This window comes from Carlito syrichta, unplaced genomic scaffold (genome assembly GCF_000164805.1).
Source record: "Carlito syrichta isolate Samal-C Ts95f unplaced genomic scaffold, Tarsius_syrichta-2.0.1 Scaffold308192, whole genome shotgun sequence".
In the NCBI taxonomy this organism is placed as follows: Eukaryota; Metazoa; Chordata; class Mammalia; order Primates; family Tarsiidae; genus Carlito; species Carlito syrichta.
Genome location: NW_007252288.1, coordinates 752,818 through 777,831, shown reverse-complemented (window position 1 = coordinate 777,831; position 25,014 = coordinate 752,818). Strand labels below are relative to the sequence as shown.

At 37.6% G+C, this 25,014-nt stretch overlaps 2 protein-coding genes across 3 annotated transcripts; one reads left to right on the top strand and one right to left on the bottom strand.

The window, feature by feature from the left end:
• The first annotated feature begins 2,596 nt into the window (after positions 1 to 2,596).
• Positions 2,597 to 18,262, top strand: E2F5 (E2F transcription factor 5). 2 transcript variants are annotated; one of them, XM_008065220.2, is made up of 8 exons: positions 2,599 to 2,859; positions 7,344 to 7,453; positions 8,303 to 8,464; positions 10,156 to 10,199; positions 11,775 to 11,839; positions 13,382 to 13,649; positions 16,505 to 16,549; positions 17,499 to 18,262. In XM_008065220.2, exons 1-8 carry the CDS (start codon positions 2,776 to 2,778, stop codon positions 17,606 to 17,608), a joined length of 888 nt encoding a protein of 295 aa, XP_008063411.1. In that variant the 5' UTR covers positions 2,599 to 2,775; the 3' UTR covers positions 17,609 to 18,262. The 2 variants fall into 2 exon arrangements, with proteins under 2 accessions (XP_008063412.1, XP_008063411.1); XM_008065221.2 differs by lacking the exon at positions 8,303 to 8,464 and having other exon boundaries at positions 2,597 to 2,859; positions 7,344 to 7,440; positions 10,149 to 10,199.
• Positions 18,073 to 24,165, bottom strand: CUNH8orf59 (chromosome unknown C8orf59 homolog). Its single transcript, XM_008065223.2, has 4 exons — positions 24,084 to 24,165; positions 21,266 to 21,388; positions 18,665 to 18,781; positions 18,073 to 18,378 (listed from the first exon to the last, which is right to left on the bottom strand). The coding sequence occupies exons 1-4, from the start codon at positions 24,096 to 24,098 to the stop codon at positions 18,307 to 18,309; spliced, it is 327 nt and encodes a 108-aa protein (XP_008063414.1). The 5' UTR covers positions 24,099 to 24,165; the 3' UTR covers positions 18,073 to 18,306.
• Between the last annotated feature and the right edge of the window lie 849 nt (positions 24,166 to 25,014).

Sequence of the window (25,014 nt, the reverse complement as noted above, 5' to 3'; positions counted from 1 at the left end):
AATTATTAAAGTTAAGGAGTTATAACAGATAAAAGGTACGCTATTATGTTCTATGAAATACTATTCACAGAATGGTATTTCCTTATTACTTTAGGTGAGAAATAGGATTAAAAATAATAATAGATAACCCAAATGTAAATGCTTAGTGTGTGCCATGTACTCTTCTAAGTGTTTGAAATATTATACTCATTTAATCTTCACAGCCACAACATCTTAATAGTTATCTTACTGTGATGAGGAAATTGAGTCACAGAGAGGCTAAGTAACTTGCCCAAGGTCACATAGCTAGTATGAGGGACCTATCCCAGAGTCCATGTTTCTAACCTTTGTGCTACACTATTGGCAGAGTGATATATGTGCGGGTGCAAAGCCCAGTGGTAGAAAAGTGAATGCACGTTTTATCTTTCTCCTGTTTTAGAAAGTTAATATTGGGGAGAACTTTCAAAGCATACAGTGAGAACATAGGCCAGCAGTCTCAAGATCTTGTGATTTATAGGTTTCAGACGTTCAGGGTGACTTCTCTACTTCAGTAGGCACTTTTTCAAGTATCTCCTTTTTCTTTGGAGTAGTCTTTGGTGATAAGCAAAGACGCTCTCACTTTAAATTCATGATCACTAATTTCAAAAGGCCTGGCAATTCCTTTTTTAAAGCATATTGCAAAACTTATTAAATGAAAATTAGAAAAAAATGTAAAGCTTATGCATTTCAAAAATATGAGTACAGTAGCAGTTAGTTTGGAATAACAAAACCACTGAAGTTTTTTTAGGAGAGAGTCCCTTGTGGTAGCATATTGGTTGAGAATTGAAACACTTATCATATACTTCGTGCTGCTTCTTGGAAGGAGCCCTTTGCGTCTTTACAATAAGCTATTTATTCTTTGGTATTTAATTTTCTTACTGATTTAACAGCCCCACCAGATTCATGGAAAACATTCAGTGGCCTTCCCCAGGACCTCTTTCCTTTTTTCTCCCACCTTAAGTAACCTCTCTGTTTTACACCTCTTAGAACATTTTATTCTACTTTGGGTGATTGCTTAATTTTTTAACCTCATTCTATAAGGTGTTGGTTACGGTTCCAAAGCTAGCTTTGAATATGTAAGCAATTTTATGTTACTGTTTATTATTTTTTGAGTAAATAGATAAGTGGAAATTAAGATCTTTCTGTCTTTTTCAGACCATTTTATATACTCTAAAATCTCCAGTAGACCAGAGATACTTGAATTGCTTATTCAGTGCAATTATATAACTTAGGCTGTGCACCAAATTTACTTAAAGTCTTTTGAAATTATACAAGCCCATTTGAAAATGTTTTGCTACAAATGTATTCAGGAACATGTAATTAATGCCAAATTCCACTTTGTTTATTCATTAGTTTTCTGTTTCCTGTAAAACAGGGAGAACACTAAAGCTGCTATGAGCATTAAATTAGATAACATCTGTTTAAAATCTTATTACACAGTTATCCTGTTACTTACTGGCTTATAAAGGGTTCCTCTTAATTGTGGATTGAAATTAAACATTCTACATGTCAATTATCTTTAACAGTTTTTGAAATGAGGTAATTAGTCCAAGCCTTACCATGCAATAAATCAACACAAAAGAACATGTGGCACAGTTTAAAGTGAATTCATCCAGTGTTTTTTTTTTTCTCATTAAAATACTTTACAGGCAATTTTGAAGTGCTACTTAGGGTCCTTCCATCTTGTTTTCAGGTGGAACTAATTGGTTTTCTGTAATGTTTCTGTTACACATTTTTGATTTTGGGATTCTGGCCCTCCTCACCATAATTTTAATTTCTGAAGCACAGTAGTTAAAATATTGATTGCAAATGTATTGACTGTTGTGATTTTGGAAGAGAATTAAGTAACACTTTGAAGAATCTATTTCTTATAGTCATTGCTTTTTAAAAAATGTTTTTAATTTTTAATTTTATTTGTTGTAGAGATGAGATCTCACTATTTTGCCTAGGCTGGTCTCAAACTCCCCGGCTCAAGTGATCCTTCCGCCTTGGCCTCCCAAAGTACTAGGATCACAGGTGTGAGCAACTGTGCACGGCTATAGTCATTGTTTTGATGTTAGCCTTTCTGAATTGTTGCATCATACTCCATCAGAATAACCCTGAGCGAATGAACCAAGAATCCTATCTCAAGCTACCATAATCTCTCTCACTATTCAGAGTTAACCGTGGGTCTTAGCAGATTCATTAGCTCAAGAGAGGGTGTAGCCTCATGATTCTTAACAGCCCTTTTCAGCACTTAGGCACTACCTCTCTGTCAACTGTCCTGGTTTGTCTCGCCCGCCTCTTAAAATCATCAGAAGTTTTCAATTCATTCCACCTATAAATGTTGCTTTGTTCATCATTGGTGAAACATTTTTCCCCATTTTTATTTTAGGTTCAGGGGGTATGCGTTTGGCATATGGACATTTTGTGAGCAGTGGGGATTGGGTCTCAGGTGGCCCATTCCCCAGATAGTGAACACTGTACCCCATAGGTTCTTTCTGAACCCTAGCCTCCCTTCTCCCTTACTCGTGTCCCCGGTGGGTGAGACATATTTTTAAAAAGGCATTTAGTATTTGGAGGGGAGATCTATTTCTTTCAGGGGGATAATTTTGTTTGTTTTTACTGTAAACTGAGTGGATGTGATACAAATAGATGCTTCCGTTATGGCTGTATAGGTCAAATCCTGTTGGAGTAAATGTGACTTTTTAAAAGAAAATTTGATGAGTGCCATGTGTGCATTTTTTCAGCAGCTACAGTGACAAGCATGGGAAGGGAATGGTGACTCACTCTGCTGTCTGCCTACTCCTGTCTATACCCAGGCAGTTCTCCAGGGCTAGAGAAAAATGCACAATGATACTGGTAGGTCTCACTTTAAATTCATGACCACTAACTTCAACAGGGCCAGTAGTGCTGCATTTCTTGTATGCTACCTACTTTCTTTTTCATATGAGTATGTCACACTCTCTCCTCTCAATCATTAATCATTCTCCTTCTGCCCCGCCCCCACCCCAACCCAAAGGTGATGAGAAACTAAAAAGCAACCAGAAGGAAATGTTTAACCTTTCTCCTTATCTGGTCTACTAATGTACCTATATCTGTACCCAGGTCCCCTGCTGGACTTCAGTGATTAATATGTCCTGAGGCCAATCCTTCAGCTTGTCTATTTCACATCCCCTCTTGCCTCCAATACTCATCTCTTTAGCAGTTGTCCCTTCTCTCTTCTACGTTGTTAATGATCCCTCTTCCCCCTTTACTAGATCATGCCTGTCACATACTTACATACTGAAACAGTTCCCATCTTGAAAAGAAAAGAGAAAGGCAGAATAAAGAAAAAAAAAACCCACTTCCTGGAGATGCCACTATTCCCTACACATAGTGCCCATTTCTGTGTCTTTGCAGCAGAACTTTTCAAGAGGTTCTAGTCTAGCTTTCCTTCCACTCTTTTTTGAAATTTCTCCATTGAAGCTTTCAGCCCCACCACTCTGTCAAAACAGTTCTGATGAAGGTTACCTGTGATTTTTCCAAAGATAAATCATGGACCAGTTCTCAGTGGCTTGCCCTGACATCAGTACTTGACACAGTGACTCTTTCTTAAACTCTCTTGCCTTTGGTCCCAAGACCTCACTCTTCCAACTTTGCTCTGACTTCAGTGGCAAGGTGCCCCTCATTTCCTAGACCTTAAACTGCCTCAGAGTCAGTCCTTAAGCTCCTCCTCCTATGCTTACCTCCTGTGTGAGTCTAGTGGATTCCATCTTGTGGCCTAAACTGTCTATTCACAGATGACTACCGAATTTTTATCTCTAGCTTGGACCTCTTTCCTAAGCTACACACTATCATGTCTAGTAGTCTCCTTGATTTTTCTCCTGAAATGTCAGAAGGTCCAAGGTGAAGTTCTTGACTTCCAGTGCCCAAACCGGTTCCTCCTGTAGTATTCCTCATCTGTAATTGGTCAAGTCAAAAACTGTGGAGTTACCCTTGGATCTGCTGCTTGCTAAAGAATGTATGCAGAATCTCACCATTTCTCACCACCTCCATAGCTACCTCTTTCATCCAAGCTGCTACCATCTCTAGGAATGGATTTTTGCCATTATGCTCGCGTTGGCCTCCTTTCTTCTACTCTTGCCCCCGTAGAAGATTCTCCATACAGCAGCTGGAGAAGCTTTTATAATGTGAAGTCAAATTGCCCATGTGCTCAGAGCCTTCCAGCAGCTTTCCATTTCACTGGGAGCAGAAGCTGAAGTATTGCAATGGCATTCACAGCCTCAGTGATCTGGCTTCTTGCTATACCTTAATATCTTCATTTCCTTCTTTTCCTTCCCCTTCATCCCCACCCTTACCATCTCCCCTTTTATTATTCTGGCCACAGAAGCCTACCTGCCTTTCCTTGAAGGAACTAAAGCACCCTTCACACTTTAGATCCTTTGTGCTTGCTGCTTCCTCTGCCCAGAATGCTCTTCTACCAGCTATTCACAGAGGTCTCTTGCTCCACTCAAATGTTCAAATGTCACTTTATCAGCGAGCACTTCCCTGAAAATCCTATTTGGTATAATATCTTCCCCCTACCCACATTCCCTCCAAGCATAATCCTGTGTATATTACTTACTTCTCTCTCCTTTTTGAGGGCAGAGACTTTGTTCTGTTGCTCCTGTATCCTTAAGAACTGACCTGGAACATCCTAGGTTTTAAATAAATGGGCTGGGCATAGTGATTTATGCCTGTAATCCTAGTGCTTTGGGAGGCCAAGATGGGAGGATCGCTTGAGGCCAGGAGTTCAAGACAAGCTTAAGCTACATAGTGAGATTCCTATCTCTTAAAAAAAAAAGAAAGAAAAGGAAATCACTGGGTGTGGTAGCACACACTTCTAGTCCCAGCTACTCAAGAGGATAAGGTGAAAGGATTGCTTGAACTCAAGAGTTCAAGACTGCAGTGAGCTCTGAGCACACTACTGCACTACATTCGGGGCAACAAAGCTAAGACCCTGTCTCTAAGAAAAATAAATAAAAATTTTATAATGACTAAATAAATAAATGGATGAAGGTGGTGGTAGTAGTAGAGGTGATGGAGATTTGTAGTATGATTCATTCTGTTAAGTATGACAGTCTCAAATTATTTAATATAGCTTTTTGAGAATTCACATACAACTTTTGAAAACACTATAGAAAGCCAAGGTAGGTCTGTATATGCACAAAATTAAATCTTACCTATGATCCTCAACCTGTATTTGATAAGTCTGTTATTAGCCCACAGCAACAGCCTAAGCATAAGTAATCACTATGCATCAGACATGGTGCCAAGATTATGCAGTTTCCTCCCCTCAGTACCTTTCAGTATGTTATTCCATTTTACAAAAAAGTAAATGACTTAGGTGAGCTTATGAGACCAATGGAAGATAGAAAGTGGTGGCCCTGCAATTGGATCTCAGTGTGTCTAGCTATAGAACCTTCTGAAAATGATGTAACTGCCAAATAAAAAGCCTCCTGGAGCTCTTCTTATGCACTGTGTTCTGTACATGATGGTCCTGTATATGTTTACATGCTAAAATAGGAAAGTACTTAAGAAATAACTTTTAGTTTTGGAAATCAAGTGTTAAATGTTGTGGTTGTTAAGCAGTAATACATATAAACAAGAAACCTTTTTGAAATTTTGAGCTAAAAGTTAAATCTCATGGCACTTTGCCTAATGACCCAGGATAGCTCTTGTGGTCTGGTTCAAACAAACATTCTAATACCAAAATCGGTGAGCTGTTGCTATGGTTGTGAACACTTTTGTGTGTGAGTCCATAGAGACAGATAAAACAGAGCCGTGGCATGGAGTGCTCAATTACTTCTCTAAAAAGCCTCTTTAGAGGAAAGTGAGAACTGAATCCTCAACTTCAGATCTGTACAGTTAACTCTGCAGTAGACTATTGCTCTTCATAAAAACATCCTCAAAATCAAAAAGAGAAATTCTGTGAAGGTAGGTGAAACAGGAAGGGAATTGCTAAGGACAAGGGAAGATGGCATCAATGAAGCCATGCCTAGCTCTATTGTTAATTTTCTGGTTCTCTAGAAGAGAGGGTGGTGAGTCAAGAGTTGGAGCCTCCAAAAAAGCCCACTTTCTTGTTCTCTCTTCTTTGCCACAACCTACTTACTCTCTTAGTCCACTGATACATGAATCCCCTTCCAAAAGAAGACCTGAATGATTAGACAGTAGTAACCTGGAATTTTTATTAGCACACAAAAAAAAAATGGACTGAGAGAACCTACACTTCACTTACGGTTCCAAATGCCTGTGAAGTGAGCTGTAGCTGTTGGTGGCACTCTCCCTGTGGAAGCCAGGTCTGGATTGCAGACTCTGTTGTGCTAGGTTTTTGTAAGAGCTACTTTTTTACAGAATAAAAGTAGTGATACCCTGGGTGAGCTGGTAGCCAATTAGGTAAGGCTAAATCTTGTTCATTAATTTAAATGATGTGCTGAAAATTATCAATAAGGATATACTTTTTTTTTATTACTATCACGAATTTTAAAATGTGACTGTGCATTCAAGATAGGCTGTTGTCTAATCCACTCTGAAAACCTCTTCTTTGAGGTTCTCTTTGTTCTACTGGGAACAAATATCAGAAATGTGTGGGAACTAATTAGAGGAACTGTATAGTATTCTTGAATTCATTCATAGCACGATAGCATGTCATATTTTTGTTGGTCTTATTTATTGTGACTGAAACTACCAAGCTCCTGTATAATAGTTGCTAAACAACAACCTTGTGCTATTGATTTTGATTTCTTGTGTATTTTTTATGCTTTGTGTTGTGATGGCATGATTTTATTCCTGTCCTTTTATTTTTTAAAAATGCACATAGTTATTTCAAGGTATTACAAGAGTGTGTATAATATAGACTTTCCCCCCAAGTGTTTTAAATATCAAAATAAATGGCTGAGATATACTTGTTTAAAAATCCAAAAAAATAAGTAAGGCCATCTTTAAATGAGGCCGTTTATGAACAGAGAAATAAGATAGGAGGTGACACAGATAGACAATTAGTAGTTGTTCCTTAGGATTAGTCCATAAGTTGACTTGAAGTATTCTCACTGTGTCCTTTTATTTTTGTGGGCTTTGTGTCATGACCTTAATTTTTCTTTTCTGTTCCAACATCTGCTAGCTTTTAAATGGAATAATTTCCTTGGTATTTGCAATGTTTGGGAGGTGCTTTGAACATACCCAGCTATTGTCCCCAAGCAACTGACTGGGTCAAATTTGGAATTGGACTCTCATGCTGTGACCTTAATAATTAACCCTTTTTGGCTCTAAAATATTAATTGCCCTTTATTTAATGGTTCTCTTTTTTGTTTGTTTTTCCTAAACAGGCTGCAGATACTTTGGCTGTGAGACAAAAAAGAAGAATTTATGATATCACCAATGTCTTAGAAGGGATTGATCTGATTGAAAAAAAGTCAAAAAATAGTATCCAGTGGAAGTAAGTTACAAACCAGCACCCTACTCTAAATCCCTTTTCTTCCTAGTGCTCTACGAAATCTGACCTTTCCATCATCTTTCTCCCTCTTCCTATCAGCCCTTTGCTCTAGTCCCACCAGACCCCTTGGTTTTCCCTGGACACACCTCACTGGGTCTGTGTTTACGTCATTCCCGTGTTAGGATGTTCCCTTGCTACCCCAAAATTCAAATCGTATTTTCTCCCTCAAACTACTCATTTGACACACACTGAATACTACTTTGTATTAACCTCTAAGTCTTTATCCAACTCCTTGAAAACAGGAACTATGTCTTATACTTAAGAATATGTACCTTGTAAATAATAATTGATTTAAATGCATGTTGTCATCTATTAACTGTTGCCTGGCTGTGTGTTAGAATGTAACAAACAAATATTTTCTGGTTTTCAAATGTGTCCTCTTGACCATAGTTTTATGTGGATTTTTTTTTTTTTTTTGCCAAAATACTAAGAGTTTATAATTTATTTTACCACCTCAGTCTCCATCATGAGACTGCTAGGTGTGATTGTTGAGCTTTGACACCATTTTGGCACCCCAGTTACCAGTCTGGCCTTCCAGATGACAAAAATCACTCTAGAGAAGACTGAGAAATTTTGTAATTTGGTTTTTCTTGTCAATAAATTTTCTAAGAAAATATGTTCAGAGGTATGGTGTTTAAAAAATGTCTAAGAAGTTTTTAATACTTGATTTTTAGAAGACTAGAAATTTTTCTTTTGGATATATTACTAAAAAGTCAGTTTTATTACAACAAAAATTAAGTGATGTTAACATAGATCTGATACTGGGAATATTAATTCTCATATGTTTTTAAGAGGTGTAGGTGCTGGATGTAATACTAAAGAAGTCATAGATAGATTAAGATATCTTAAAACTGAAATTGACGATCTAGAATTGAAGGAAAGAGAACTTGATCAGCAGAAGTTGTGGCTACAGCAAAGCATCAAAAATGTGATGGACGACTCAATTAATAATAGATATCCTTTTAAATAAGTTATACATATAGCTTTGGAATATGTATGTATATATGCTTTGTCTGAAGATCAGTTACTTTATCCTAGTATTTTTATAGAGTTAAGTTGTATAAGTGAATATAACATTTTAATTTTATAATATTCTTCTAATAACATAAGCTAATATATTTAGATGTTATATTTTTAAGTTATATAGTGCATCCATTAACATTATTCCTTTTTTTTCCCCCCTGTGTTGCACTGAGGGAAAAAAATTCTACATTTGGTCTACCTATAGATAGGATGCAATATGTTAGCCAAAGTGTGCTTAGTGAGTCTGTGAATATTAGAAGACATTGTTAAGCACATAAGTATTTTTAAATAATTATGTTCAGTGTTGTGAAGTGGTAAAAATTCGGCAACTCTCAAAGTTTTAAAAAATTTTGCTTTGACTATCCAGAGCATCATGGGCCCAAAGTCAATCCATGGTATTTTCTGCTTAATATGAACCCAAAGGTAGCTCCTATTGGAGAACAGGAGTCCAAGTCTTATACATCCATTATATTATATTTGGGGAAAAACATTAATGTATTTTTTACAAACCACTGTCTTCTCTTAGATATTTTGATTTGGGAACCTACCTTAGCCACATTTTATTTTATATCATCTCTCATGAAATTTTGACTAATGTATACAATATAATTAATTTGGTATGTTGTCGTATATTTGGTGAACAAGTCCATGACCTCTTTTCTATGGATCTGAGCTCCTTAACAGTTTGAGAACAGGGGTTGTTTTCAAGCTATGCCCTGAGGAGCCCTGAGATTCAAAGCCATTGATCTACTTAATCTTGTACTGTGCTGCCCTGCTTTGTAAGATTCTAGCCGTTTCCGATTCCTCAAACCATGACTGTATTTTATATATAGATTTAAATTTTTGTATATTATGGTATTTTGATGTTTTGAAAACCTTTTCTGGCACCACCTGGCCTGTACACCCTCAGGTGGAAACCTTCTGCCTTAATCATCTCAGGGCCAGATACCAGACAACTAGGGCCCTTCACCCCTACAGCTTAGAGCCTGCCAGTATTATGTAAACTAGCCAGTCCTAAAGTGTTCACCCTGCCCTGCCTTGCCTTTCCCAAGGAAGCCCTGATAAAGACTCTGGCCTAATGCTTTCCCCTCACTCCTGTCTTCTGCCTCTTGCTTGCTCTAGTGTCTGCCCATGTGGCCCTGTGTGGTCTGGTCTTGCCTCCTCTCTCTGGGTCCTTTGGGTATAACTTTCTTTTCCTGAACCTTTTTTCTGACTCCTCTTGTGGCCGTACCTATTTCATAAAAGAAAATAAAACAGTGACCCCAGAAGACTCGATGTGGAAGCTTACACGATTGCTCTCCACTCCTGTTGACAGTCTCCTTGTTCCCATACATCCCCTTCCCCTAGAAGACCTGCCTCCATGTGAGGACTGTGCACTGCTTTCCAGCTCTCTCCCATGGTCCCTCAGATGTCACAGAAATCAGAATGGCTTCTCCTCAAAGAATGGGAATGCCTTTGATTGTCACTGGCCTTTCCAGACTAGACTTCTTTTATCTGTCCATGTGTGGCAGCCCCTTCATACATCTGGTCATTTAATTATTTTTACCTTCATATATGTATTATTTTAACTTAAATGCTTCGACCTTGATGTAAATATTGTTCCTTAACTCCTAAGACAGTACATTTTCCTATGTAACTCACGAAGACATCTGTAATTGCTTTAATGGTAAGTACTGTTAGATATTTTTCTTACATTCTACCTCTCATCAACCTATTTAGTGTAGAGTTATTCAGAATTTCCCATGTACTTAGCCTAAATCATTATTTTAGGAGTTGTGGACATTGTGCCTCAGTCTGCAGTGTTGTGTATTGATAGGCTGCCTTTGTTTCCTGTTTTCATGAGAATAATTGCTTTTCACAGCTCTCACCTCATATCTGTAGGCATGAACTGTGTGGGCGGAGAAGGTAACTCAGAGCAGGATAAGTAACAGGCTCAAAGTTAGTCACAGAGTGAATGACCAAACTTGAACTGGTACACAGTTCGCATCAGTATTGTTTATGAAACTATATGCAGCAAATGTGCTGATCACAAGTGGAACCCGAAGAAAGCATGAAGAAAGAATTAGGTGAATCCATCGTATAACCAGGAAACTTATTTCTGTTCAATTCTCTGCCCTTATATTTTGCCCTTGAAATGACAATACTGTGTTAATAATTAGTAGTTATTACTCTAATTAAAAAGGTACCTGTGTTCCCATAATTGTAACACAAGTAAAATGAAATTTTGCATACACATTTATATTTAATTATGCATTGTATCAAAAGAACAGCCTTGTGTATTACCCACATATTTTATTTTATTTTAATTAATTAATTGATTTATTTTTTTGAGTTGGAGTCTCACTCTGTCGCCCAGACTGGAGTGCAGTGGCCGCTCCCGGCCACCGCAGCCTCGACCTGCTGGGCTCTGGCGATCCTTCCGCCTCAGCCTTCCAAGTAGCCGGAATTACAGGCATGCGCTACCACGCCCGGCTGATTTTTTGATTTATTGTAGAGATGAGGTCTCGCTGCCCAGGTGGGTCTCAAACCCGTGGGCTCAGGCAATCCACTCACCTCAGCCTCCCAAAGGTGCGGAATTTCAGGCTGAGCCACGAGCCCAGCTATCCACATATTTTTAAAAAGTCCTCTCACTACTGCACTTGTCTTAAAAAAATAAAAGTCTCTTGTCAAGTAGAAAGCGACTTTCCATGTAAGACTATGTTAGAAATATGTATGAGCTTATTGCTGTATTTTGCCATCATATCTCCTTAGCATTCTAAGGAAGTCTGGGAAAAGTCTTGTTAATCTGCAGTTCGACAGAGATCTGTTGCAGAATTTGGCTTCAAAAGTAAATTCACTTAAGTTCAAGATTTCAGTGTATCATATCTAATCTCTAGTATCCTCAGTCATTTAAATAGTTCAAATAAGCAGTGTTATTTGAGGCCAAAAGCTTTTAAAAATTGCTGATTTTACAGGAGTCTGAGTGAAAGCAAAATTTACTTGAGCTGAAATTGTTAGTGCGAATAGCAGCTAATACTGAGTATTTATCCTGTGTTAAGAGCTATTAATACATGTATGTATTAATTTGCTTAATCCTCAAGACAAACCTTTGCAGAAGGTTATAAGGCTCTCATTTTACAGAATTAAAAACCAGAGCTGGGATTGAACCAATCATTCTGACTCTAGAGTTTACACTGTTTCCACCGTATTCCATGATCAAGTGTTTTCTATAATTTTTAATATATATATATTTTTTTACCAGGTGATACACTTTTAGCCATCCAGGCACCTTCTGGTACACAGTTGGAGGTACCTATTCCAGAAATGGTAAGTAGGATAACTTTCATATAAGTGGGAAAAATGAATCTACTCTCTCAAGAGGGACAACTGTATTTTCTGTAGCTGCATTTGAGCTAATTGTTGTGTAAACACTTTCAAGTTGCTGCTTTTGTGTTTTATACCTGACAGTACTAATACCAGAATTTGAATGTCTTTAAAACCTTGGTAAAATTATAGAAATAACTAAATGAGCTGGGCATGGTGGCTCACACTTGTAATCCCAGCACTTTGGGAGGCTGAGGCGAGAGAACTGCCTGAGCCCAGGGTTAGAGATCAGCCTGGGCAACTTGGTGAGACCTCGACTCTACAATAAATAAAAAAATTAGCCAGGCTTCATGTCACGTACCTGTAGTTCCAGCTACTTGGAAGGCTGAGGAGGAAACATCGCCTGAGCCCAGCAAGTCGAGACTGCAGTGGCTATGAGTGTCCCACTGCACTCCAGTGTGGGCGACAGAGTGAGACTCCAACTCAATTTTTAAAAAAAGTAACTAAATGAATCAAAAATGATTTTTACAATTACTTAACCATATCATTAGTCATTTCTTGACTTCCTCTAGCTCAAATAAAATCAACAATTATAAAATATAATTAAAATCATTTCGTTAAATCATTTTAATTACTTTTAAAGTTTTTGATTTTATATGAGCTAGACTAGCTGCTAGAGAATATCAAGAATTGACTGATATGGTTAGTAATCTTTAAAAATCAATTAAAATGACCATATCTACAACTGGTATCAAAATCCCAACTGAAGAAAAAGTTCAATTTAAATATCAACAATGAATTCCTCTAAATTAGTTCTTTTAAAAAACATCTCCTGGCTTATTGAGTCAAAGATATTTATTGACTCTATGCTATAAATGAGTCTCATGATATTTGTTTTCAGATTCATATTTTCTAAAACAAAATGATTTGAAAGCTGTTAACAACCAAACAAGGGAGTAGAAAAAGATTACCCCTCTCCCCCCATACTTATTCAAGAAATCTGTATTTAGACACTTATAATTACTGGAGTCTGAAGCCTCACAGGATACACATTACTTTTTTGAACTGGAGGGATTTTATATTTGTTTCTCTGTAGAAAAATTAGTTGTCCTCATGCTTGCTGAAGAGGGGGAAAAAGAGTTTGATTTGTAAAATGGTTATCAATTAAGAGAGCATATTGAGATGACCACATCCATGGTGGTTAACTCCAGGGGAGAGTTCCTGCATATAGAGAATGCTTGGAGCACTGCTGAGCACTTACATATACAATTACACATGGTAAAAATGGATGGTGTCCAGAATGCTGCCACTGAGTTTTTTTGATGATCAGGTTTTGAGAAAACCTTACTTTTTAGAAACGCGTTGTTTAGAGCCTCCAACAGCCCATTCTACTCTTGGTTTCTACTTTTGTGATTTGACTAATGACTTATTTTGTTGTGTAAATTTAGTCAGTCCCTAATCGCTTTGCCTGTCTTATTTTCAATGTTTTAAGGTAGCTAGAAATGTTAATAATCATACATTTGTTTAAACCCAATAACTCCAAAGGGTCAGAATGGACAAAAGAAATACCAGATCAATCTAAAGAGTCATTCGGGACCTATCCATGTGCTACTTATAAATAAAGAGTCCAGTTCATCTAAGCCTGTGGTTTTTCCTGTTCCCCCACCTGATGACCTCACACAACCTTCCTCCCAGTCCTTGACTCCAATGACTCCACAGAAATCTAACACAGCAACTCAGAATCTGCCTGAGCAACATGTCTCTGAAAGGAGCCAGAATCTCCAACAGACGCCAGCTACAGATATATCTTCAGGTGGGTTCAGAGCTTTTGTTTTACAAATTAGAGAGAGAGAAATATGAATATAGGTTGAATATCCCTTAACCAAAGAGCTTGTGACCAAAAGTGTTTCAGATTTCAAATTTTGGAATATTTGCATATGTAACAAGATATCTTGGGGATGGGACCCAAGTCTAAACATGAAATTCATTTATTTTTAATATACACTTTATACACATAGTGTGGTGGTAATTTTATGCAACATTTTTAGTAATATTGTGCATGAAACAAAGTATTGACTGTGTTTAACTGTTACCCATCATGTGGGGTCTGGTATGTAATTTTCCTCTTGTGACGTCGTCATATTGGTACTCAAAAAGTCTTGGGTTATGGAGCATTTCAGATTTTGGGTTTTCAGATTGGGGATACTCAACCTGAACTATAATCAAGTGCTGCATAATGATGCTTTAGTCAACAATGGACCACGGACCACATAAATGATGGCGGTCCTGTAAGATCGTAATGGGATAGGCCATACCATCTAGGTTTGTGTAAAGTACACTCTATAATGTTCACACAATGATAAAATCACCTAACAATGCATTCCTCAGAACATGTTCCCATTCAACACATGACTACATATTAAACAAACTGGAGAACTTTTCTGAATTTGTCAGTGGTGATGCTATCCTATTATCTAATACAGGAGACAAAAATAGTACACTTAACTTAATCAGGTATTGATTTAGTGTCTCCTGTGTGCTCAACACTGTGCTAGGTATTATGAGGAAATTTTAAAAACAAATCCTCTCTTTAATTGTATTATTAAAGATTTAATTTATACACATACAATTCAGAGATATCCAATGAGTTGCAATATAATGTGGTTAAGACTGTGTATAGAACTGTGAATACTGAGCAATGGAAAGATATTTATGAGCCAAGGTTTGCTGTTTTCCTTAGGATTCCATTTTTAGAATTAATTAGGCCAAAATTGTTTCTTTTCTCTTTTTAACTACTTACCTATATCGGCTTTTATCTGAAGTTTACTTGGTAAGGTTCTTTTCTCTCTTATTAAGTCTAGAATAGATTATTATGTTCTACCTTTAAGAAAAATCAAACTACTATAGAACACACTGACGTATGCCTCCATAAGTTTTTTTCATATTGTCATACTTTTTATTTGGAAGCTTGGTTTTATAGAATTGATAAATGGTCTCAACTCCAATTATTTAGGAAATCTTGCCTTCCTAAATTGTTTCATCTATGAATTTATAAATAGTGAAAATACTACAAACTTGACATCAGGAGTAGAAACTACAACTCTTAAATTTATAAAAATTTCCTTGGCACCCTGTCTTTTCCCCTGGTTATATGACAAGGTATTTAGCAACTTCTTACCGATTCCAAATAAAGGGAGCATGGTATTAAATACATAATCTCTCAATGACTGCTGAATGAATGAGTGAATTGTGCCAATATGGATGTCGTATTGCAGATAATCCAAAACTATATTGTACATAATCCAAATGGTTTATTTTACCTCTGGGATGTGTTTCATTGCTACTATGGGAGTTCACAACAGTTAAAGGTGAAGCTAAAAAGATTTGTCAGCTGATGAATAATCTAAAACTCTGGCTTCACCACTATACAATCTATACATGTAACCAAATTACACTTGTCCTCCTTAAGTTTATACACACACAGAAGAGATCTAACTGGACATGCAGTGTTAGTTAGCATCTTATTATACATATTCTTCCCTTTCCTTACCCTATTTTACTATAGGCCATTGAGATGGACAATAGAATGTGTAGTCCTTAAAATTTTACAATAGAATTAAATAAAGTAGGCAAGCTTTATATGTTTTAGCTTAAAAAAATTAGTACATTGGCTTCCACAAATCGTTTACAAAATTGAGTACTGGCTGGGCGTGGTAGCTCATACCTACAATCCCAGCACTTTGGGAAGCCAAAGTAGGAGGATTGCTTGAGGCCTAGAATTTGAGAGCAGACTAGATAATGTAATGAAAACTCATCTCTACAGAAAATTAGCCAGGCATGGTGGCATGTTCCTGTAGTCCCAGCTGCTTGGGAGGCTGAAGTAGAAGGATCACCTGAGCTCAGGAGGTCAAGGCTATAAACTGCTATCGTGCCACTGCACTCCAGCCTGGTTGACAGAGTGAGATCCCAACTCAAAAAAATAAAAAATAATAATAAAACAGTGTTTAGTTTCTGCATATGGTTTTACGTCTGGAAATAAGGAAGGTAATTTGGGACAGATTAGAGAGAGCCTCAAATATCAGACTGAGTTAGGGTTTTTTGCCAGTGAGCTAGGGAAGGTTTGTGACCAAGGAACTAGCACAATTAGAGCTATACAGTGGTGAGCAAAGGAAAGATGCTTCTGGCCCTGGGAAGTAGAAGAAATTACAGGTTATGGAGATTGAAGATTAGATGCTTGCAGTTATACAACTGAGAAAATATGAAAGCTAAAATAGTGATGGCAGTAGAATCGCGAAGAAAAATAATGAACAGATTTGAGGCAAAATAATAAAACTTTATGTGAGATCTGGAGATAAAAGTTAACAGGTGAAATGGAAAGTGGTAAGTTTTAAGGTTGGATGACTAAAAGAATTATGATATCACTGAGTTTGCAAAACTGAGTTCGTTTTGAGAGAGCAGTGGAGTCTTGGTCTCTATCTTGAGTTTGAAGTTTAAGAGTAATGCCAGGCACAGAGTAGGTGCTTAAGAAAATTATCTTTCCACAAAGTACTAGTACTTTGCCACATCAATCAGGCTGCTGCTGTTTCTGAGCTTAAATGTAAGTGCCTCTTACTGTTAAAATATGTAAACAGAAATGTAATAAAACTTTTTCACATTTGTTTTCAACAGGATCTATTAGTGGAGATATCATTGATGAGTTAATGTCTTCTGATGGTGAGGTTAAAATTTTACTACCTTATATGTCAATAATGCTTTCTTAGAATTTGTGACATATGATTTAAAAGAAACTATATTTTCTAGCTGCTTCACTATGATTATTCATGAAAATTCTCCAATAACTTATAATAAATCATAGGCATCCTTCAGATTTTGTCTTTGCCTGCTTTTCAGTGGAAAGGAATCCATATGGGAATACTTCTCACCTTCACAGGATAAATTTCTAAACTGGTGACAAACTAGCCCTTTCTACTACTGAAGAATATGGCTCAAGTAAAATAACATGCCTAAATCAACAGGTGATCTGAACACCCACTTTTGAAAATACTCCTTTCATGGAATTTAAAGTGCTAATGTGGAGTTACCAAACTATTAACTAATGTTAGCCATGTCATCATCTAATTTGAAAAATTCTTAAAAATCTGTTAGCCACAATATGCTAATTTCTTTAATAATTTCTCTCTGGGCTTTACCTCTCTCTAAGTTTTTGATTCAGAGTTCTGGTTCCTAACAAATATATAGCAGAGACCTAGGAGGAAGTGGCAGTGACTAAGTTAGCAAATGGTGCAGTAACCACTTAGAGACGTATTAAGCATTTATGTAGAAGCTGAGAACCTCAGCAAACTAAGCTTATAGTTCATACTTGTTTTCAAAGTGGCAAACAAAATACTTTGATCAGTGTTTTATAATCATATTTTAGTGGAAAGTCTAACAAAAATTGTAACCTGTTTCTCAAGCTAAAACCAATCAATAATCAATGTATACACTGTCATTTAATGAGAATCTTTCAAAATATAAACAAGTAATTTGATTTTTCTCATTAAAAAAATTCATGTCACATGGGAAAGTTTAATTTAGATTGATGTATTTGAGAATATTTTCTGTTAAATATCATTACCCATATATAGCGACCATCTTTAACACTGAATTTGTTTTTTCTTTGCAGTTTTTCCTCTCTTAAGGCTTTCTCCTACCCCGGCAGATGACTACAACTTTAATTTAGATGATAATGAAGGAGTTTGTGATCTGTTTGATGTCCAGATACTAAATTATTAGATTCCATGGAAACTTGGGACTATTATCTACCTCTAACTGTGTAACAATTTAGACTTCTGAATAACCTAAGTATTTAAAATAATGAATGTAACACCTTTTTAGTTCACTGATTCTGAAGTGTACTTCCCTAATACTTTCTTTTTTACTTCACAAAACTTCAACCATAAAAACAAAGGGCTCTGATTGCTTCAGGAGAAAAGTGATTTTATACCCACCAATCTCCCCACCTCCCAAGTAATTATACTCTGGAATATAAATGTTTCTTCCAATTCTGAATCCCTTTGTTATTTCCTCTTTTGAGAGGAAAGTTAAAGTAGACTACAGGACATCAAAAACAAAGTAAGTTGGCCAAGGGCTCATCAATTATTTGTCTTATATTTTTACTGCCATGAAACTATTTCTGTATGTCATATCCAAACATTCACTGCCACTTATAAAGTGAAGGATGTAAATGAGGATATATATAACTGTTTCAGTGAACAGATTTTGTGAAGTGCCTTCTGTTTTAGCACTTTAAGTTTATCACATTTTGTTGACTTCTGACATTCCACTTTCCTAGACTATAGGAAAGATCTGTTTGTGTAGTTTGTTTTTAAAATGTGCCAATGCCTGTACATTAACAAGATTTTTAAAAATAAAATTGTATGAAACATTTAATTTATTGGTCTTTTTGAGCAATTAGATCCATTACCACTGTATTACAACTGAGCCATTAATCTTGTAGCTTCATCAACATTAACTGGTTCACTTTCATGACGCTGCTGAGGAATCTGAAGGGAAAGAGTATTACATTAAAATTTATGTAACAACAGCAAATAAAAACGACTTGTGTATAATCTGCTATGCAACTTAATTTCTTCTAGTCATAATTTGGAAGTAGAACTTTATGTAAATTCTTATATTCAGACTCAATGTTTTAAAGTCTGAATATACTGTATATATAGTCTAGAGCCAAGTATTAAAAATATACTCAAATTATAGGCTCTGGAAATTTAGAGTTTAATTTATTAGCCTTCAATTTAATAGCCATAAAAAAAGTAAATAATTTCTGCTTACCAGTTCTTTCTGCTGAGGTTCAAGAGAAAGGCCTTTTGAAAAGTGTGCTAGTTCTTTTTGTATATTTACAAACGCTTTATTCACTCTGTTAACTTTTTCTTCATTCATAATGTTTATCTTTTAAAAAAGAAAAAAGCATTAATTTGTGTTCTTATAACCACTTAAGATAAAATATATTCAATTTTAACCTTGTTAAACTAAAAATCTAAAAAATTCTTATTAACAAATTGGAGTGACTCACACTAAAATTCTTAGTATTATTGGGAAATTTTAGACACAGAGTTTGGGTTTTCTAAAAATAAGATTCATGTAGATATGCCTTACACCTAGAATTTACTGGTATAGAAAGGCCAAAATATATGACTGATATTGTGATTAATGATATATATGTATAGTCTTTTTCCCCATTTCCGGTCATAGTTTCTAAAATCTCTGGAATCTGCAGTTGTAAGAGTGCCTTTTGAATGCTAATGAGGTGGCTAGGGGTCTCTAGAGAGCTTCAGGATATGGGCTGATCACCAAAAAGATCACAGCAGTCTTAGAGGTCTATAATTTTTAGCTCTGGAGAAGGGACAAAGGCTGACACCAATGGCCAATGATTTACTCAATTATGCCTTTGTAATGAAGCCTCCATACAAACCCCAAAAGAACAGGGTTTGGAAAGCTCACAGATAGCTGAACATGTGGAGGTTTCTAGAGAGTGACATGCCTAGGAAGGGTATAAAAGTTTTGTGACCTTTCCCATGCCTCCTATCTCTTCCATATGGCTATGCATCTATCACATTTGTAATATCCTTTAAAATAAAATAAACTGATAAAAGTAAGTAAAGTGTCACCCTGGGTTCTGAGCTGCTCTAGCAACTTAATCAAATACAAGGAGAGGGTTGTGAGAACCCCTGGTTATAGCTTGTTGGTCAGAAACACAGGGGCTTGCAATTGGCATCAGAAGTGGGAGGCTGTCTTGAGGGACTGAACCCTCAACCTGTGGAATCTGATCCTATCTCCAGGTAGACAGTGTCAGATCTGAATTAAATTAGAGGACACCTAGCTGGTGCCTACTGGAGATTCACCTGTAGAATTGCTTGGTGTAGAGGAAAATTCCCCAGAAATCTAGTATCAGAAGGGTTGAGTGACTGTGTGAAACAATAGAAGAAACCAAGTTTGTTTTTTCCTCTATCCTTACAGTGACCATAACTTTCTAGGCTACTGTGCTATCATCCCTCATCTATACAGGAAACTGAACCAAATAGTTTTAAATGGAAGTCCCCTGGGGAGAGCTTCCCCTGTAGTCCTCTTTTGAGTGTCAGAGGTAGAGGTGGTATTCTTGTTCTTCACTGCAACTACCAAAAAACTTCAAAACCCTCAGCTCCTTGGCACTTTATGCTGCCTACACACAGATCTCTCTTAGATTCTACCTATCAGCACATATAAAGGTTCTAGTACCTCCTATCCACATAAAATAATCCTTCTCAAGTACACCAAGCTTTTTCATGGCTTGGAGACTATGCATTTGCTGTTGTCTCTGCCTAGAACACACTGCTCCCGACACTTCCCAGCTCTTTGCATTACTAGGTCCTTTTTCTGGTCTGGGCTTCAGTGTCAATCATGAAGAAAATCCTGTGGAAAACTGTCATTACCCCATCATATCATCCAGCTTTATTTCATTTTAAGCATTAATAAAATCATAAAATTGCTTGACCAAAAAGCTTAACCCAGCTAGCTCATAAAAACTGAATGCTAACATGTTACTTTTATACGGATTATTATGGACTACTCTATGGATTCTTATAATTACTGATTCCTAGAGCACCAACTCCACTACTGAACCTTGAAAACATTTCCTTAAAAAATTTTTAACAATTATTTGAGTCAGCATCTCATTCTGTTGCCTAGGCTAAGGTGCAGTGGTACAAATATGGCTCACCACAGCATTGGCCTCCTGGACTCAGGTGATCATTCCACCTCAGCCTCCCAAGTAGTTCCCAAGTAGCACTCAGGTGATCATTCCACCTCAGCCCCAAGTAGCCTCCCAAGGAGTACAAGCACATGCCACCACACCCAGCTAATTTTTGAGAATCTAATTAATCTTGAAATTTCTCAAGTATTTTGAAATAAAAGCAGAAAGAAACCCACTTCTTTCCCCACAATTTTGCATTTCAAAATTAAAATATTTTATCTTTATTTTATAGGTTTTTGAGTTCCAGTTATATTCAGAAAGAATTACTGAAGAGAAGAAGAATAGATGCTCACTGATACCCCATGTCTTGGCTCTATCAACAGGTTCTTGAATATATTTGAGTTCAGAGATAAGGACTGATTCACAAACGATGGCTTTTAAAGAATTTCCTATGCTCAAAACTATCAAACTCTTATATGGAGCCCCACACATTTGTCATTAAAGTGCTATTTTCTTACATTTGGTTTCAAGAAAGGGAGATTATTTTTCTTCATTTTTTAAAACAAATGTGTAAAACACCTTGCCTTTGTAGGAAAGGTTAAAAACCTTTTTTTAAAAAAAAATAGCATCCAGTTATTCAGTAGTTCACAACAATGAGGCTTTGCTTACAAACAATAAAGTCAGAGTGCTTAAATAATATTCACCTTCTTAAGATTAGTGGTAACTGGTTTTGCTTTGTTTTTAGATTTAAAGTGTTTTTGGCTGGCCATTTGAAGTACACTTATAATCCTGGCCTTTTGCTCTAGATATTTGTTCTTGGCCATTGTCTAGGAAAGAAAGAAAACAAGTTCAATTAAATTTCCCACATTTACTATGTAAACCAATTTAAGTTTTTAAAGTAAAGATACCGATTAGATCTAAGAAATTCCATTTTATTCACGATTATTTTTAAAGTTGCTGCATGTATCAAATTATTTCCCTGTCTTTCACCCTACTACATTTTATGCTCTTTGAGTACATAGTATGTAACAAATTTTTTTCTGCATCCCCAGCAACTGGCCTGCAGGAAGCACCCAATTACTGTCTGCTAGTTGAGTTCATTATTATTACATAACTATTGATCTCGGCAGCATGTGACAAAAGTTATCCATCACCATCCATCCCTCACCTAGTCTACATGCTACTATGCTATTCTGACTTTATCATACGTTTCCTTGACTTCTTTTTCATTCCTTTTTTATTCTCTTGTACATTGGAATCAGGTCTTAATATTCTTTTTTTTTTTTGAGTTGAAGTCTCACTCGGTCGCCCAGACTGGAGTGCAGTGGCCGTTCCCGGCCACCACAGCCTCAACCTGCTGGGCTCCGGAGATCCTTCCGCCTCAGCCTTCCGAGTAGCCGGAATTACAGGCATGCGCTATCACGCCCGGCTGATTTTTTGATTTATTGTAGAGATGAGGTCTCGCTGCCCAGGAGGGTCTTGAACCCGCGGGTTCAGGCAATTCACTCACATCAGCCTTACAGGCTGAGCCACCGAGCCCGGCTAGTTCTTAATATTCTACTTTCTCTCCTGTGCATCAGAATCAGTCCTTAATACTCTACTTCCTTCTCTTAAATTACTTTCATGACTTCCATATTACCTCTGTGTGAACAGCTCTTGCCTTGAAAGCTTGAATATTTTCTTTGCTCTGTTAGGTAGTAAATTTAAGCCAGTAAATTCTACCTTGGAATCTGTCTTTAACAGTACATGTGAATAATAATTGTTTAAAAAAAAATTTTTTTTAGTCAGTCTCACTCTGGTGCCCAAGCTGGAGTGCAGCAGCACAGTCATGGCTCACTGCAGCCTTTCCTTCCTGCGCTCAGGTGATACTTCCACCTCAAGTAGGTGGGTCTACAGGTGTGCATCACCACATCTGGCTAATTCGTTAAATTTTTTTGTAAAGATGAGGTCTCAGTATGTTGCTGAGGCTGGTCTTGAACTCCTGGCCTCAAGTGATCCTCCCACCTCAACCTCCCAAAGTGCTGGAATTACAGGTGTCAGCCACCTCCCCCAGCCTGTAAAAATACTAATAGTTAACATTTATTGATCTTTTACTATATAAACAAGCATTATGCTAACATTTTATGCACTTCATTTACTCACAACAACCTGTTGTGGGATGTACTATTATCACCAACTGACAAATTTAAAAATTGGATGCAAAGACAAGTTACTTTGCCCAAAGTCACACTGTTACACTGTTAATAACCAGGGGATACTGCTACTTAAAGACAGGCAGACTAGATCAGAGCTAACATTATGTGATTTATTTATCTCATTTATAAATTAAAAAGTAATACAAAAACAAGATACGGTATTGCCTAGTTCAGAATTGGTTACTGCTGCAGTCCCTAGGTCCATTTGGTTAGACCACAGATTGTCAAACTATGTCCATAGACCAAATGAGGCCAGGCACCTGTCTTTTAAAGTTTAACTAGAATACCGTTACGTCTACTCAATTATGTATTGTCTATAGCTGCTTTCTTGCTACAACAATGACCACCCACAAAGCCTACAATACTGGCCTTTTACCAAAAGTTTGCCAACCCTTTGCTTAAGCCATCTGCACAGTGGCTATCTGGCAGAGTTATGTGAACCTTCCCTGAATATAACCTAAATCTGTCAAATGTATCTCTTGCTACCTCTACACACACTTCACTAGCCAGCCTAGTTTACTAATTGTTCTCTGAAGTTACTGTGCACATTCTTCATTCCTTTGCTCTTGATTGAGATGTCTACCTTCCTTCAATGTTGCCTCAGAAAACTAACAGAGACAGCAACCAACACTTTTGAGTCCCAACAGTACTTCTACTTTAAAAAAAAAATGAACGCAGTAGAAAATACATGATTATTACAGAAGCAGGAAATAACATAAATAAAACACCTCAAATCAGACGATCTAAAATCCTCCCAATAGTAACCTAAATCAAATCACTCATGTAGTATTTATTCATCAATTACTATGTCCCAGGTGTGGTAGAGAACTGATAATACAATAAAGCTCTATCTAAAGTACAATATATATGTAAATATATATAGTATATGAACTTGCACAAACATAACGGTGACATGTACGGAACATAAAGACATATGACACTATACATAATATACACATGGAACATAGACACATTGCACACAGGTGGGGACGCAAGAGGGAGCGGTCTACTCAAGTTGGGGACAAGAGCAAGGTCCGTGAAGAAGGTAATAACCTTGCGGTAGAGGGAGGCAGGAAAATCCTCTAACAACCAACGGGGAGAAATTACGATAACAAAAGACAAGCTAAAAACTGGTCTCTGCCAAGAGATGAAGGCCCAATCGGCACTGAGGTTTCGGGCCTGCTGCCCAGTATAACTACCAGAGGCAGACAGCAACGGAACCGAGCCTCCGAGACACAGCAGCACGAGGCCGGCCCAATCCCGCCTCAACTCCCGTAAACTTCACGCCAGCCTGCCGGAAAACGTATTTATTAACTTCTCACCACACCTTGGACACCCGCATGCAACTTCTTAAGCTCCAACTGACGCAGCGCCAACCGCAGCTGTCTACCCGCACCGGGTCCAGGAAGTTCCGGGGAGAGGGAGCCAATCAAGATTCGGCTCAAAAAGCCGTAGTTCCGCCCACTGGGCGGAGCCCCACCCACAGGGGCGTTCCGCCCCGGGCCCAGTCCATTAGCAGAGCGAAGCCCCGCCTACCGGGCGAAGTTCCGCACGCTGAGCGGAATCCCACCCACCTGGCATAGTCCCGCCCACATAGCCGATTCTCCCGCGGAGCGGGGTGAAGTAGCCCCGCCCATAGAGTGAGGTTCCACCCACCGCAGTGTCATTACAATCCCTTGCAGTAGGCGGTGTTGCAGACCTGTCCTCAGTCCAGGCGAGCTGGAATGACCAAGTCTCCCCTTCTTGGGATAGGTGCTTGTATGGAAGTCAGCAAAGGTGCTTCTGTGACACTGTCGCACGAGAAGGCAGCCCTCAGCCGCTGCCTCCTGGCTGGCTCTGCCCGCGCTCCCAGGAGGGGGCGCTGCACACATCTGGGTCGTCTTCAGGGCTCCGCCTAGGGCAGAAAGAACCGTGTTGGGGCTGGAAAATATCTAGAGGTATAACCTCTGAAGGGAAACATTTGTCATGAGCGAGGAGTTAGAAATGCTTTTCTCATTGTAGCTTTCATGTTTCAGAAAGAGATTTCTGTGACGACATCAAAGGCACAAGACACCAGACACAATATAAAATATAAAAACAAGTACCAGGATACTTAGAAAAACCCAAAAGAAACATTTTTGCCTTCCGGTTGTATGTCTATGTGTAAGTTTTCTAATGAGGACGTTCTGGGTTGAATTTTTTTTTTAAGAAAATTGACTCAATTCTTCCAAGAGAATATCACTAGTAAAGCTAACCGTTTTGACATGTATCTCTATTTT